Raw genomic sequence first — 17339 nt, forward strand, 5'->3', positions numbered from 1 at the left:
ATGGGAGTACGCATCTCTGAGAACATTTACATTTTCAAACTTGCCTGCAAGACCTGCTGTTCTCCTGAGATACCCAAGAGAAACTGATGACTCAAACTCCTTCTGACCTCCCTGTCATCCACATGCCAAACATTCACCAAGAAAGAGCATCCTTTCCACTCTGCATCCTTCCCTTCTGCCTTGCCATGGGAATTGCACTGCCTCATTTAAAGCTGACAGAGCTTCTCAGCTTCTCACAAAAACTGTGTGGGAAGAAAGAAACTCGGAGCCTCTGAACATGTCAGATGCAGGGCAGAGATTAAAATATCTGTGAGGCACGTGGCACGAAGAACACAGAGATCCACCTGCCTGAACAGCAGTTAGAGAGCACCCAGAAAGTCAGACATAATAAGTGCTTACCAACCTCTCTGCTCTAGATTTTTCTGTTGTTTACATTCATTTATGAGATTTAAAAACATATGTCTAACCCAACACCTTTAAGGATATCCTCTCCCAGAAATAACTAAACCTTCTGTACTAAAGACAGCAAAAAGACAGCCAATCTCAGTTGAGGCAGGGCTGAGTATGAAAGTGAGGTCAGACAGCAAAGAGCAGACCATGACTGATTTTATAATAGTCACAGCAATGCAACTGCTGAATGGTACAGAGCCGGGAGGAATTCACTTCCCCATGTCTTACTGGAGCCTGGTACCAGACAATTTTGGACTGGACACTCACGCTGTGCTTCTGTCTGCAGGTCTAAGGGAGAGGGATGTGTCATGGAGATTCCTCGAGGGCTTTTGCCTATATTCAGTCTGTCCACAGCATGGACTGGACTGCAGACAGGACAACACACTGGGCAGAGCTGAGCACTGGGAATAATGGTGAAGTGCAGGAAAAATCAATGAAGAAATCCCCACGCTGACTGAGAAGGCCACACACCAGGGACTAACAGCACAGGGACTGAGATGCATCACCCTGATAATTATTACTGTTGCTCTCCTTTTCAGTATAGGACATGTATTTGCTGCTGACAGAGGTGTACAGACTGGTGTCCAAGCAGAAGTGAGGGGAGACCCTGTGAGCACACCCTGAGCCCTGGGTCAGGTGGCACTGCTGCATGTTTAATCACTCACTAGCCTGGTTCTGTCAAAACGATCCAGGTTAGCCAAAATACTTTTCACTGCAAGGTTTGTTTACTAGTTTCAAAGCAGAGGCAGTGTGACAGAAGGGGGTTAGGGAGGATTCTAACCTGTCCTGGTGGTGGTCTGGGATGGCCATCTCTAACCTGACCAAGCCACAGCTGGAACAACATGTCTGGAGACCACGAACAATTAAAAGAGCAAAGAGGAAGGAAGAAAAAAAAAAGGCAAGCAAGTAGAGACAACAACATGCCTCGAGCTCTGCAGAATTTATGTTTATCTCAGCGTCTGCCTTGCAAGTCCTGTGACATGTGGGGGGGTTCAGAACACAGTCAGTCTGTGAGCAGAGAATGAGACCTTGTCCTTCTGAAGCTTCACAATTGGTGTCAGCACTGAACACAGCACAAGCTTCCCAGGCAAGAAGCAAGGGTAACAAACCAAGTGCTTTATCCATTAGAGAATGAAGCATGTTTTAAGGAAAGATTGTTCTGGATTTTGTTTGCAGGGTTTTTTTGGAAGTTTTGCTCTCAAAACAGATTTTCTTGAGATCTGAGTTAAATGGAAGAGCCATGTACAACTGCATACAACTGTCCCTACCAACAGAGAACTCAAACTTTAATAAATGGCAGCCCTCTCTTTTAAATATTTATCACAGAATCATCATAGAATGGCTTGGGTTGGAAGGGACCTTAAACATCATCTAGTTCCACTCATGGAACAGGAACACCTTCTACTAGACCAGGTTGCTTAAAGCTCCCTCCAACCTGTCCTTGAACACTTCCAGGGATGGGGGATCATCACACTACATAATTACTTAATGTAAAATGCAAAGGCTTTATAAAACCATCAAATCTGAAGGGTAAGTTAGAGAGACTTAATGAATAACCATGTTCTCTCAAGAGGCATAAGATACAAGGTTAAGATAATGAAATCTCACGGCACAGAACAGAGACTTGCTGTTCATTCTAAAAACCTGTAGTTACTGACTCCATTAATTAACCTTCGGTATCTCAAAGCCCTTCCTGGCACACCAGCAGAGTGTCCAGATGGGCTTCTTGCCTGTCTGCTGGGATCAGGTTGCCCTGAGCACTCCTGGGACCCACATTTTTAACCATCCTGGACCATTCATGCAGGGCGACAGTGTTTCTCTGTTCAACAGCTGCCTGTCTGAAGGTGAGAGAGCTGCATTTCACTGAAGGGGTGGCTCAGTCCAGGTCAGAGCCATTACATACATGGATCCCTGCTGAGATTTTGGATAGACAATTTCCAATTTGCCTGCAATTAAAACAGCACCAACCTAAACTATATTATTAGGGCTGTGGTCTTTGGCATTAAGACATTTGAATAGATGAGTAAAGCCTCCTTATCCATTCATTTCTGCTGCTAATGTGGTTATTTCTCTTCAAAGGACATTGTCTTGGTAACTCTGCTGCAGGAAGACACAGTTTGGAAATGCAGCCTTGCCTCTGGGGTTTTGGTCTCCTGTGTGTCAAATGGAGATGGCAGCAAAGGAAGTCAAGGGAAGAGATGGAGGCAGGAGGTGGCGAGCAGAAACCCATGGCTTGCTCTCAACCTCCATCTGCCAGGGCAAGCCACTTCAGGTGGAAACAGACTCTTTTTCAGACACATTTGTATTTTTGGTGGGTTTACCAGTACAAAAGATAGTTTAAATCTGCTTCAGTGGCCCAGAGAAGGCTTCATAAATCAACAGCTGGTGAAGGTAGTAGCATGTGGTGGGGGAGAAACTCAAAATGAAAATACTGCTTGGCAGTGACAGGGCAGTGATAAAAAGGTGAATTGATCAATACTGTTATTTACTTTTTATAAATGGCTTTCAGTCTCTCTGCTGGGGTTGTGGCTCACTCGGTGTTTACGCTGTGATGGATGATGAGGCCAGGAACACATGTCCGGTTTGTGTTTTTAATAGAATGCATAATGACTTGTACTGGTAAATTATTCCCCTCCAAGGAGCACCAGCACATATTTCATAGGCATCAACCCGTTTAAAATGCCCTTTGTTATTGACCAAGCCAAAGCAACACTGCCAATGTGTAATTAAAGAAACTGTAATAATGCCATAAGAATGCATTTAAATAAGAAGCATTTTTAAATTGTAAATAACAAAATCAGAAACCAAATAGTCTCAGGATAGCTAAGGAATGAGAAGAGGAAAAAAAGTGAATCAGAATTGATTACAAAGAGCAGCAGTGAAAATCAGATCCTCAGAACCCAACTTTTTCCTCTATCATTCATTAGTTTAGCAGCAGGTGCATAAATTATCAGTGCCTCCAGCAGGATATCTGCCTCATCACAGATCCTTTCCCTTTCACAATCTCCAGGTAGCAAAACCAGATCAGGATATCCCACCAGGATAAAAGCACCGGAGTGAATCAGATGTAGTGGGAGTGAGGGGGTAGGACAGGTGGCTGCTGGGCTTGCCCCACCTCCAGACACGCTCAGCCGGGCTGGTGGCAGGGCACAGGCTAATACAGGGCCAGCAAAACTAGATTTGCTCGGCTCACAGATCCATCTTCTCACTAGGACAGTGATTACACTGCTTAAGCAACTTAATCGAAGTTATCTATCTACCCAAATTCCGGTTTTATCACCTGCAAGCAGATATACTGCCTACTCCTTATCTGCAGTACTTCACACCAAGGGCACAGGAATTGGCTTGTTAAGATATATCAAGGTAATTTGATAAACAAGCTATATAAAGCATTACTGCATATCTAAAATTAATGGCAATTTCAATATCTCTTTAAACAGCAACATCAACATCAACACACCTCTACCCTACAGTGAATGTCACCACCAGCCCTTGGAGAGGATATCTGAGACAGAAAAAAAACCAAAACTCTCAACACAAAAGGCAATCTTTCGAGTAATCAACTATCATTTTCCAGAGGGTAATAGCAAATCCATATCTTATTTTAAGAGGTGAGGTATTGAACGTACAAGAATATGTGACTATTAGCTTCTCACTGCTGGAGATTTTAATTTGTAAGAGATTTAGAGAAAACCGACAAAGGCATAACTGCATCATTAGAACTGGATGCAGCCGGCAAGATCAGAGCATTGGAGGCATGTGTTCTGCTAATGGAGATGGGTAGTTCAGGCTAACAAGAGTCAAATCTTCACATCCCTATGTCAAAACTCTCACTTTCCATGTATTTGCATCCCCACCATTCAGAGCCTCAGAGGTCGCTGTAAATAGGTGAGCTTCAGAGCTCTTGGAGCAGAAAGGAGCATGCTCTGATCTTCAGCCAGAGCAGCTGTTCTACAAGCAAATGCCCTTCTCTCTAGGACAGAGGCTGAGGTACTGGAGGATGGAGAAAACGAGAGTTTAGCTGGCTTCGTGTCCCTTCAAAGCGTGTGGAGCAGCATGCACACAGCAGCTTCAGTGTTCTTCATTTAGCACACAAAGGAGACTGAAATGAGGCTTGAGGGCACAGAGGTCCCTCAGGAGTACAAAGCACTGTCAGTGAGAGACTCACCCCTTCGACTTTGTACTCATCCTTTGGGGAATGGAAAGGGAAAGAGTGCTGTAGGCATGTATTTCCATCATGCATCTTGATTTGCGGTGTCCCCTTGCCACACTGTGTTTGAGCAGGGGGAAGAAACCCATCCTGTGCTCTCAGATCACGACTGGAGACTCATCCAGCCCAAGTCTTCTTTTTCTGGAAAACCCTAAGATCTCTGAGAAGACCAAAGGCCCTCAGCAAACATGTGCCCCTCACCAGGAGCAAGTACAGCCCCTCTTTGTATGTTCAGCCCAGGACCAGCAGCGTCTGCCCTCCTCATACACAAATCTCCTGGGTTTTCAGCCCTTTTATGAGCATTTCTAGCAGATTTATGGTTCCTCCTGCAGCCAGCTCCATTACATGAATTCTTCCAATGCATCCATCAAGAATCCTGCTCTCCCCCCACCCTTTACTTAGTCCATCTCCCAGTTAGTTCTGAGAGCCATGGCACAGCAAGAACTTGATCGCATTTATTTCTGTAGTGCTCCTCTGATGAGGTTGTAACACTTTATGCCCATTTAAGAAGGCAGAGGCAAATCTTCCTAGGCTGAGGAATTAACTACAGAGGAGACAGCTGAAGCCAAGAGGTAAAACTCAATGAAAGCAACTCAGCTGACATCTGCAGTGTAGCTAGACTATGAAGTTCATGAATAAATGCAATTCTGTGGCCATGACAGTGCAGGGGGTCTTCGACTGACCCGTTCACTGTGTCATCTCTTTAAGCTGCTCCAGCTTTACAGAGTAGGGAACAGGAATCCAATGCACGAGGCCAGTAAACCAAGTCCTCTCCTTTTAAACAGCAGTTATATACTTTTCTATATCAGAAGGAAAGCTGTAAAAGCTGTTTCTAGAGCTACACAAGCACTCAAGTCAGCAGAACTGAGAGGAAAGGAACTGAGCAAAACAGACAAGTTATTTTTACCTCTTTTCTTTTGCTGCTTGCATCACACTCCTGCATGCACATCGTGTCTCTGCAGGAAGTACTTAACATAAGGCTGCTTGCTTTGGTTTTAATGTTTGAAACTGGTATATTTATCTGCCTGGTCAGAGGCAAAGTGACCAAATGATGATCGAATTTGCTAAGGATCATGTGGACATAGATTTATACAGACTAATACATGAAAACAAAATTAGGATTCTGCTTGAATTTAATCCTTGCCACCACATTTTCTGGGTGCCTTTTTCTCCATCTGAAAAAATAATTTTGGCTTTGACTCAGCAAACAACTGCAATATATTTTAAGTTTATGCATGGGCATTACTTAAACAATGTCCTACAAACATGTTCAACAATCAAAAAGATCAAATCAATCATAGTGTTAAAAACTGCTTTGTAGTTGGTTAATGGGCATCTATTTAAAACCCAGGGGTCAGTTTCTTTCTCTTAGCAGTGATTTCAAAGAAGTGTGTGAAATCACTTTTTAAACAAATTTGAAATTAAAACCTTTCCAACATAAAACTATGTTTGAAGTGTAAATGCACATCTGAAGCAGATCCCGTTCAAATAAGACTTCACAAATAAAAACTAATATTCTTGCCAGCAGCTCCCAGGTTCATTTTACTCCCTAGCCCCAGACACAAACTAAACTTTGGAACTTAGTAGGGCCTTGCTCAAGCCAGTTTTTGCTATTATCCTAGGTTGCTTCCTGAGGCTGGAATGCCAAGGCCATGGCAGGGCAGCAGGTTGGAACCCAATGCAGGCTGCATCGTGCCCTGCTCCCTGCCAGTGAAATGCCATTATAGACAGCCTGCTGCTTTCAGAAAGCACTTTGATGTCTTCAGACAGTAATTGCTACCAAGCCAAATGTTAAATACTGTGCTGTTATTTCTCAGGATTGTCCTCATGGCACAAATAGGGGAAGCTGAGAAGAGGGAGAAGAAATATCACAAGGTGCAAAGGCATCATCCTGTCAATGTTCCTTACTCCTGAGAATCACCCCACTTAGACCAGAACACCTCCAATTAACTCACTAACTAATGCTGTAAATGTCAAGGAGTAATTACTACAGCTTATCTCTTTTAATGAAACCTAGTTTTCAAGTGTCCCTTGAAACTCCATTCCCCAGACACAGCTGGGTCCGTGCTCCTGAGGGTTTGGACAAGAGATCCCATTACTGCAGTCTCACAAGCTGCTCTGTTTCAGATCAGAGGTGGTGGCAGTCTCTGGGCATGGCAAACCTGAGCTGATTCAACTCACTTTACCCAGAACTGAAAGAAGGATGAGTGATCAGAGACCTGCACATGTTTGCCATACAGGAAAAATTCACTGACACAAAGCATTACAAGATCCCAAGTTAGCCAGAAATTTGGGATGGATCTGCCTATATCATCCCCCTACAGCATCTTTTCCAAAGAGGCCAAAAGATCTTTAAATAAAAAATTATGCTCAGAAGAGAAGCAAAGATAATTAATCAAGAGTGAGCAGAGAAAAGGGAAAAGCAGGAAAAGGGTTTATGTCCTCTTCTCTCAGTGCACACCAAGTCTTGGCACATGGCTCTCCTTCTGCATGGCTTGAGGTGAGTGAAACATTTCCTGGCAAACCCTGGAATTTAAAGCGCCTTCCCCCACCTCCAAGACCAACCCCACTCTTCATGCTCCTCCTCCTCCCGGTAGTTTCCCCTCTCTATGCTCCAAGCTGTGGGGTTCACCTCTTACTTGCTCTTCTCCCTCCACCTCTTTTTGCAAGGGTCCCACCAGACCCAGGCAATTCTTTTTAAAAAGAACATAATACAAGTGTGAGCAAGGAAATAAAAATAATATTACTCTGTACCACAGATCAAGTGATCAGTTGAGAGACATCCTTTGTCCCAACCCTACATGCAGCTGCTTTTCTCTGCAGCTGCCAGCTCATGGAGGCAGGAACCACACATCTGATTCATTCTGGGATAAATCACAAGCACTGGAGTTCTAAGGAAACCCCACATGATCTTATCTCTCTCCGTTGAGCCCTCTACAATGCCTGTGTGGAAAGCAGAGGCTCTTGCAACTGCTACTGACTGCAAGCCTGAGCAATACTTACAGCTGATTGTAATTCCAAGCTCTACACCTCTTTTCTTGGGCAATTTAACATGGAAAGTACCGCTGCTGGGTATGACAGACTCTATAAAGCCAAAAACAGACAAAAAAGAAAAAAAGGAGAAAAAAGTGAGTTTTCAGTTGCATGGATGGTTTCTTTGGAACCAAGAAAACAAGCCCATAAAGCACTGCTTTATTGGTTCAAATAAGGTTATCTAAGGCTCTGTGGACTTCAGGTTGAAATTTGGATTCTCATTAAAAATACATGCTCTGAACATCAAGTGAAGTGCTCACATCACACTGCATTTCAAGACTGAAGCATCTTTGTCAATGTAAAAGGAAAAAAAAAATTCTTTTTTAATACAAAGCTGCATTTTACCCCTAGCCTATAGCTTTGGCTCCCTCCTGGTTTCAAGGCCATAAACAAATATAAATATTATTCCTATTAATGGGCAAATATTTAAAGTGCGTCCTCTTCATCTACTCCTTGGCTTATCTCAGCCAAGCGATGAGCATAAAACATTTATGAAAGGATCAGAAGAAGAACCCTCCACCTCAGTGTACGTTAGAGATCAACAAGAAATGGGAAAGGTTCTCATAGGGCTTCTCACTCTTGCCTCTAAGCCTTGTGAATACACTCTCTCCTGCGGGTCAGCAAAGGCACTGGCAGAGTCCTGCGGGCAGAGAGGAACAGCAACTCCTTTGGGGACGAACCTGCGACATCGAATTCGATCTCAAGCACCACTTTGTTGGTGAGCGCCGCGTCCCGCAGGAGCTGGTTGGCTTCCTCCATGGTCCCGTCCTCTGTCGCGATGCTGTTGATGGAAAGGACTCTGTCTCCTACTTGCAGCAGTCCACACCTGCAGTTCACAGTGGGAAAAGAGGGAATGGGAACAAGGAGACAAGGAAAAAGAGGAAAGGAGGAAAAAAACAACCCCACAACCAGCCATGAGTTACTTTTGCCAGGCAAATCTGTTGCAAGACACACAAAGTATTGACAAACTCTGCAGAAATGGCCCCAAAGAGAAAATAACTCGTTTTGCAGTGCCCATCCCAGTGGCCCTGGAAGGACACAAGGAAGCAAACCTTTGTGGGTTTCTAAGGTTCAAACATAATTTACACTCCTAAATAACCATTTCTGGTCACATTTTTTGCAACAACCAAGGGGGGAAAAAAGTAACCCTCACCTTTCTAAAAATCAACACCCTGGCTGGGAGATGAGAATGATAAACACAAGGGAATGTGACTTCCTTCCCTATCTAGCCACAAACAGCTCTTTCCATGCACCTGCACCTTCTGGAACACAAACTAATGGCACTGAAAATTGCACAGATTCCTCTGCTTAATACATGGCAAATACTGAAGCTACAATCCAATAAACTCAGTGTAATGTCTCAGCAAATTGGATAATCATTTATCGCTTCTAATTGCATTTCTGGAAGCCAAATGTGGTACTGTTAAACTGCCTTGAAAAGGACAATATTATTCTGGTGTGATAGCCTGACAGTATAACCACAACTGACCCTTTGGGGCTCTTGGTTTAGACCCACCTTCTCCAGGAACAGAGATCAGCAGAATTTTTACTTTGGAAGGAGAACATGATGGCAAGGCTATGTTGGAGATATACTGCTACAGCACAGTTTGCCCCTTGGGACCCCCTGCATTTATAAGCAAGGTGTTTTTCACACATTCCTACATTCAGTACCCACCCACACTCCCTTTTTTTTTACATATACTGCAATACCAGCAAGATGATCCTCCAAGTTATCTCCCACATTATCTCAGTCAGCTCCCACCTGAGCTGGCCTATGGCTCTACAAAAACAAGACTGCAGTGTTCCCTGTAACCATGGGAAATTGCTCATCTTCCTTCTCCTCTATCAGTTGTTCACTTTAACTACATCTTTTTAGACTTTCCACTTATCACCTGGCTACTTGAGCAGATCTTGGGAAACCATTCTTCACCCATCACTAATGTAAGCTACAGAGTGGTCTCCAAAAGAGGTTGAGGGTTATGGCATCATATCTAAAGTTCCCCTCAAAATGTGGAGTTATTTTACCACAAAGGTTTTCCAGAAGACATCAGTTATCCTGTTTTGAGCCTTCTCCAGAGAATTTTTATTCCCTTCTTGTTTAATGATCAAACACATCTTTGCCTTCCCCTTTCTTTCACAGATACCTCACAGAAGACAGCCTGTTTTTCACTAAACATTCCAGTCACTCTTTATCACTTGCACCCAATTCAGTTGTAAGAAAACACAGCACCACAGCTTCCAGGCACACAAAGACATCAAAGGCAACGCACACTTGGCTGTATTATTCACCTCCAAACAACAGGATATATGAAAGGCCAAGTTATCAAGAAAAAGTACACACATCTGAATTCAAGAAAAATGAACAAGCACAACAGTTTGTGCCAGTGGCCCATCAAAAGCTGAGATATGAACAAGCTTGGAGAGAGCCGAGGGAGGTCATTTAACTGGTACAAAGGCATATTCCCACTTCTGAGTTCATGCCATCTATGGAAAAATGCTGGCTACTTTATGAGATGCAAACTCAGAGTTGTCTATTCAAGGAGACTTGGATTAGGACAGACAACTCAATGATGCATAAATGAACCCACCCTTGCAAATAAATTACATCAAGTTTAATTACATTCCTATACTGGACTTGTGGCTATGCAGCCACATAGATGCACTTAGAAATATCAGCTTACAAATACAAAGATGGCGTGAAGTACAACAGAGATAACTCCTCCACCACCAAGAGCTCTTTTGCTGTGGCCCCAGTGCACCTTTTGCAGAGGGATCAACAGCTGCATCACTCAGACATCACTGTCATCTCAAGGTCACACAGGGACACAATCCATTTTGGCACCACTGTTTCAGCCACAAGGGCTAGGAGCACAGAGGATACTTTTACACTGCATCAAAGCAAACATTTGCCACCTTTCCCACCAGAGCTGCCTTTTCCCAAAACAGCCATTTCTCTTCACTCAAGGTGGATTTGCCTGAGTGTTTTACAGCCAGCAGCTCTGTTAGGTCAGAGGTATTTTATTTCTTTTATTAGCCTCAGTCAATCACAGTTGTTTAAGCCCTGGTCTTGCAGGTTTGTAAAAGTTTGTGGCGTGAAGCCACAACCTTCTGGCTTCCTCTACAGGTACAAGGAGGCCTGACATGTCTTGTTAACCCTTCAGGATCATTCCAGAGGCATCCATTTCCAGTTGTTATGTGCCCTTGTATTGGGAGCAGAGCCTGGGGAGCCAAGGGTCTTGCAGAGCTCTCCTTGGCTCTGCCATGGGATCCTACAAGAATCTTCAGACAGTTTTTCCAAAGAGAAGGCATTTGTTTCAGAGATGCTCAGTTTACATCAGCGCCTACAAAGTGCTTTCAGAGTATGGGAGCAAAAGTGTCTTAAAATCAGAAACAACAAGAGTACAGGCATCTCCTGGAGTGAAAGACAGCCTTATGAATGTGCTGGAGTCCCTGATGGGATTATCTCCCTGGGGTAGAACAGATTTGCATTTTGCCATGACTCATTTCTTGAGCTTAAAGACAGCAACAGAGCAGCGGAGGTGTCTGGCTTGATACAGAGCAGCACATACTCAAGCCTTGGGCAGGATATGCACTGAAGAGCTCACTCAGCATCATCCACATCTGCGTGGTCACTCCTGCTGTGGGGGGAGCAGCTGTGACCATGGCCACATTGCTGGATGCAGAAACTCATCCTTTGTGCCTTTACATGCCCCTGAGCTGGCCTGCACAGGTCAGACATGCACATCTCTGTGTGTGTGCACATCTGTGCCTGCGCATTGGTGGGTGGGTCTCTGCCCTTAATGGATCAAAACTCGCTGACAGCTTCAGCCAGCTGCTAAACTTTGCTTCTGCAAACTATTCACACCCGAAAGCCAGAAACACAAAGATCAAACAACTGTGTCTGAGTAGACCTAGAAAACATGTAGCTCAGCAGGAGGCATTGATTTTGGATACCAGGATGGAGAAGTCAGATACTCTCCCTCTGCTGCCAATGACAGCTGGGGGAGGAAGGACACAAAAGCTGTGTGCTTTAAGGCAGCCAAGAGGGGATGTCAGGTTTCTTCCCCTTCCACCCTCCCTGCTGATAACGGGGGCTGAATCACTGTCTCATTCAGAACCCAAAGGCTTTATCATGCACCCAGGAAACAAAACAACAGGTGGGGAGGGAGGTCTATTAGAGGCTATTTGCAGTAAAACAAATCACAAGTCAGACAGGTGAGAATTTTTGCATCAAACTGCCTGCCACAAGCTAGCACAAAGCAGACAATAAACGTGAGGCAGTCCAACCTCCCTGAAAAGAGGGTGATGTCATGCTCCTCCCTGGTAGTACTCACACTTGCTGGGCACCCCAGAGGCAGCTCCTCCACAGCAATCCAGATGGACAAAGCGAGTGTGGATCATGTGCTTGTACAACAGCACATTCCGATCCACAGGTTTTGCAGAGTGTGTGAACACCCAGGTCAGATCCAGGCTGCTAAGCCTGATCCCTGTATCCCCACAGCTCACCTTTTTGGCAAAAAGCAAAAACTGCAGCACAAGAAAGAGCATAGCCCAACCGCAGCCAGGAGCCCAGCCTGGTGCAGGGGATGGAAAAAGGCTCTAATGTCTTCGGCTGCAGCTACAGCAGAACCTCTGAAGAGCAGAGAATAAGGGAGCTTGACTGATGGAGCAAAGAGCTCTGTGAAACAGCAAGAAACAAAAAGTGAAATGAAAACATAAAACTGCCTTTTTCACTTCACTGCAAACCCAGTGCACTTATCTCTTTGAGATGGGGAGGAAAGACAGCGTTTTCCTGCCAGCTAGGAAGAGCAGCATGGTTTAGGAAAGAACGAAATACACAGCGGAGATTTAATCCCCAAATCAAATCCAGGCTGCAAATGCAGAGAGGATTGCTCCCAGTCTCCAGAAAGCAGCAGCCAGAGGAGCGTGAATGCTGCCGGGTGGGCAGCGCGAGGGTGAGCAGCGTGTGTGACACATCAGAGCCAGGCAAGGCTGCGCTGCCAGTCGCTGCTTTTCCTCCAGGCTTGGCAAGAGGATAAAGAAAAGCCAGGAGGATTGCAGCACATCTCGCTCATCCCCTGGGACAGCAGGCTTTGCTGCTGCCTAATTTATAAAAGGAGTTTGGTGCTTTGCAATATGAGCCAAGTTTGCCCACAATAGAGGATAAAAAAACCCATAACACCATCACCTTAATTTTAAACCCTGTTTGGAAACAATCAAACAAACAAAAGGCATAACAGGCTTTTGAAATCTCTCCTAACCTGCATCAAGACAGCTCTTTTTCCTGTGCTGGCCCCTTGTCCCCGTCCTCCCACAGACACAAGCACCAGGCACTCCTGTTCCACCTTGACTCTGCATCAGCTGACTGGAGAGGCTACGACACAGAGACTGGTCTGCACAGCAAGGACTTGCATTTCATTTTGCAGACACTTTCCCTGCCATACGAGTCTACAACTTCTCCATGTGCTGTTTTTCTGGGCTGGCTTGGAGACACCGAACCTTCAGCACATGCTGATGGGGCCATCAGAGACTTCTCCAAGAAAGGGTCTGCAGCAGGCACTGGGTACTGCCACACTGCGGCACCCTCAGGCAGGACAGACCACAGTGGTAATCACAGGTGGGAAGAGAAACAAGCACAGGGACATTAAGTGCCAGCCTGAGGAAACCAGCTCTCCTTTCCACCCCTCGAGAGATCAAGCCATGCTAGGACTTGACCTGTTTAGTAACAAAAGCCTTGCCAGAAGACACCTACATTGCAGTGCACAGGCACTCGAGCAGGCTCTAAATCCAGCCAGCAAGGGTATTGGGAGCAGCTGAACTCCAGGGCTGAGGCTCCACCACTGGAGGAGTCACTGTTCCCAGTGTCCTCAGGGGTGACAGAGCGCAGTTAATGCTGCTCCTCCCTTCTGCACTTTTCTCAGCATTACACAGCCAAAAGCAGGCAGGATTAACTGCAGCACCTACCTGTTCCTCAACCAGAGTCCTCTCTCTATGGTTCAAAGCCTCGTCTTTAAGGCCAGTTTATATAGCTGGGCTCTGCTACAATGAAATCAGTCAGAAAACAATTTTCAGGGGCCACTTATTTAGACCTTTCGCCTTTTTGCACCTATATAAAAGATTTATCTTTCAAAGAAGAATTAAAAGAACAAAAAAAGGGAATGGGAATGGCACTCTCACACAGACACACTCTCCCTTCCTCCTCCTCCCAGACCAGCCGCAGCCTGGTGCCAAGACGTTCACCTGGGGTGCGAGGGAGGCCGCGGTCAGCCGACGAGTGCAGAAATGGCAGTGACAGTAAACCATGCCCAGTGAAGAATGGGAGATATTACAAGGATGATAGTAAATATCTAAATGAGCCTCTGAGGAGAGAAAACAAACCAAACCATGAAATGTTCAGCAGCAGCACCATCAGCATCCAAGGGCAAGGTCTCTAACCTCTCTGCCGGGCTGTCAGGCTCAATAAAACGGACGAGAGGTGGGGAAGAGAGAGTTTCAGTAGCAAAGATGCCTCCCTGGAGCTGAAGTCCAAAGCCATTCAAAGGGTCTCCCCTGAGGACCACCTCTGTCGTCTCTGTGTGGACAATCTGCCCGCCAGGACCCACCGTGCTGGAGGCCAGCGACACTGAGAGGATGAGAGAGACAGGCAGAAGGTCAGGGCAGCCACAGTCAACCTAACAGCCTGGGTCACAGACCTTGGTCTGATGGTGGTGAGGACAGTGACCAAGGATGAGGGAGGCACTGACAGTGCTGAGACGAGTGGTTCTACGCCAGCTAACAGTTGACAACAAGGACAGCAAGGCAAGCGTGCATGCCCCCTCCAACCCAGCCCAGCACAAGACTGATCTTACGGGAGCTCTTGTGCTCCTTCTTCTTCTGCCTCCTCCTCAGCATGGTGGTGCGGGGGCTCATGGGGTGGGAGCTGCGAGGTAGCGTGTTGGAGTTCTGGCACGGGAACCCCTGCGCGTTCATGGTGGGAGACGAGAAGTTGGCAGCCACCAGAGCTGGGGAAACACAGAGCACGTTAGGGACGTGCACAGGGGACCGCAGCAGTGAGTGCACTCCCTAACATTGTCACCAAGCACCTCACGGGTTTGGAGCAGCTTGTCCTTTCCAGCTCCAGGGCTCAAGACCCAAGGAATGTTTGCTTCCCACAGTTTGGACACAGTGCAATGTCCTCTCTTCTCTATCTTACTGCCACAAGACAAGAAACCTGGGGCAGCACACAGCCCACTCCTGACAAGAAGTGCATCTACAGATTTTGAAGTAGCCATAATCCTGCTGTTAACAAGCTGTATGGCACTAGGGCTGAGCTAGATGTGTTGCTATATCACATTCGGACACAACACCAAAGACCCCCTTCCCTGTCCCACAGTAATTCATTTTTGCTGTATGAAACCAGGCATGGGAACATGGGGTCAGAGGATGGGTGCATGGGTCTGCCCAACACACTGCTCTTGTCCCAGTTACCAGATCTGTGTGTGCTGGGCTGAAGATACTGATTTCATACCTCAGCACTGGGCTGTGGAAACAGAACCAGATGACTGAGGAGGAAATAAGTGACAAGCCACACTATGGACCTGAATATTAAGGAAATGGAGGGGCACAACAAAAACGAACACGCGCAGGATGAGGGCAATGCCATGCACTGAGGTTACATTTGCAGTAATCCTGTCCAGACGTCTGGTTCCAAGTGGGTGTCTTGCAGTGTCCGGGGTGGTGGGTGTGACAGTAGTTGACACAGGGATCCCAGCAGTGGTGGTGGTCACTCTTCTGCACCTTGACTGATGGCATCCAGCAGAGCAGAAATCACCATAGGCAGGAAGAAAAAATGAGAGAAAGAAAAGGTAAGCCAGGAGATTGTAGAAAAGAGCCTTATACCGACTCTGAACAAGTCAGGACCCAACCACAGTGTGTCAAGCATCAGCAGCAAAAACACAACCCACATAACCTCATGACACTTGATGCAAAGTGGCAGAAATCCACCCCTTTCCCACAAAAAACTCCACATCCTGTGCCAGCAGCCTGTCTCAGCCATGCCAGCAGCACGCATATGTCATTACTATTTGCAGTCTGTTGTGCAACATGCAGAAGCTCCATCCAGCCATGAGTTTCCTGCAGAGGCCATGAGCACTCTCCAACAGCACCAGGGAAGCCTCCTTGTGCTGTTTCCCACCTTGCTGCCAGAGCTGCCCTCCCTGTGACAAGGCTCAGTGCCTTCCCCATGTGCCAAGGACCGCTGTGAGCACTTTGCTTGGCCTCAGCGTTTGGTTGTTTTGCGGCTGCTCTTGCACAGGAATGCACACATGGATGAAGGAGAGGAGTAGCAGAGAGCCACCTCCAGCTCATCACAACAAAAGGGGGTTTATACACTGCTGCTTAAAGCCAATTAAGGAGGCCAGCAGCACAGAAAAAGATGCCAGTGCTGTGGCAAACAGCATATGAAAGCATAGCACCAACATGGCAAAGCCTGTTCAAGGGCACACCGCTTTCAACCCTAACCCGAGCACATGCTGACAGAATCTGTTGCAGTGTGACATCCATCCTCTGGAAACCCTCTGTCCAGGAACTGCAGCTCTGCAACACCAAGTCAGGATGCCACAAGTCTCTTCTGAAGTGCCTCAAACAGTCCCCAGGTACAGGTCCCTCATCTGTTCTCACTGACGCTCCCTTTTCCCCCTGGGCAGCACAGCGTCAGTTTGGTTTTTCTTGCCCAACACCAGGTGTTCTGTCCTGAATCTCTGCACCATGCTGCCTGGATCTCTTTTCTTCCAAGAGGAATTTCTGGCTAACAAGCAAGACTTCAAGCTGTTTTATTCAGCTAAGCATGGAGAGCATCCCACAGCAGAGCATCATTGCAGCCACACGTTATCCCAGGGTTCTTAATCGCGCAGCCACTTGCACTGACTGGCAAGCACCTTCCCAGGATGACATCTCCTCCTGCCTCTGGGTCCTCTAAGGAGGCAGAAATGCCACCAGCATTGGCACTACCAGAACCTTCTGAGGGTGCAAACCTGGGAGAGGGACTTATTTTATTTACTGAGTCCACTCAGAGATCTCCTCTGAAGGTCATCTGTTAGTGCCTTGAACAGCAGAAATCCATTTTCTGGGTGTGCATCACAGGCATCAAATCATTTAGGTCAGATTTTCCAGACAATATAGTGATTATATTCAGTCTTTGCTAAACATTTAGTGAGTTTAGCACTTAGTCTATCAAGCTTTTAAAAATACACTTCCAGCTCTGGGGTTTCTATTTTGTGTATTTTCAAAAGTAAATTTGGAGCCAGGCAGCTTTTAAAAAGCAACAATCAAATTAGCTATATCTAGACAAAAAGAAAAGTTCTTAATAAAATTAAACACTTTGAACATGTGGGACAGAGCTTATAGGCATATATACAAAAAAATTTAATCCACTTATAACAACTAAAACTCTCCCATTTGTCTATTAATTGTTATCTTGCATCTAACAACAGAAAAAAATGTGCCTTTGAAACTCAGCTGTCAGTGAATTGGAGAAGAGAAGGCATTTTGGACAATTCTGTGAAAAAACCCCTACAACAGCCTTTCCCAATCTTTCACATTTATCCCTGCCTGAGGAAACCCATCCATTCCAGCACTGCTCCTGGGCACCATCTGCTCCCATTGATCC

At 45.9% G+C, this 17339-nt stretch overlaps 1 protein-coding gene across 7 annotated transcripts in view; it reads right to left on the reverse strand.

Moving 5' to 3' along the window:
• The window catches only part of GRIP2 (glutamate receptor interacting protein 2), a 266417-nt gene that overhangs the window by 25027 nt on the left and 224051 nt on the right, over positions 1–17339 (reverse strand). For all 7 annotated transcript variants that reach the window (XM_039558979.1, XM_019280444.3, XM_010390121.4 and 4 more), the window contains exons 10-14: positions 15349–15474; positions 14542–14694; positions 14129–14315; positions 8374–8519; positions 7664–7744 (exon numbers count right to left, since the gene is read on the reverse strand). In XM_039558979.1, coding sequence (XP_039414913.1) covers positions 7664–7744; positions 8374–8519; positions 14129–14315; positions 14542–14694; positions 15349–15474 — 693 coding nt within the window. The remainder of the gene's footprint in view (positions 1–7663; positions 7745–8373; positions 8520–14128; positions 14316–14541; positions 14695–15348; positions 15475–17339) is intronic.

Source organism: Corvus cornix, chromosome 12, assembly GCF_000738735.6.
Source record: "Corvus cornix cornix isolate S_Up_H32 chromosome 12, ASM73873v5, whole genome shotgun sequence".
In the NCBI taxonomy this organism is placed as follows: domain Eukaryota; kingdom Metazoa; phylum Chordata; class Aves; order Passeriformes; family Corvidae; genus Corvus; species Corvus cornix.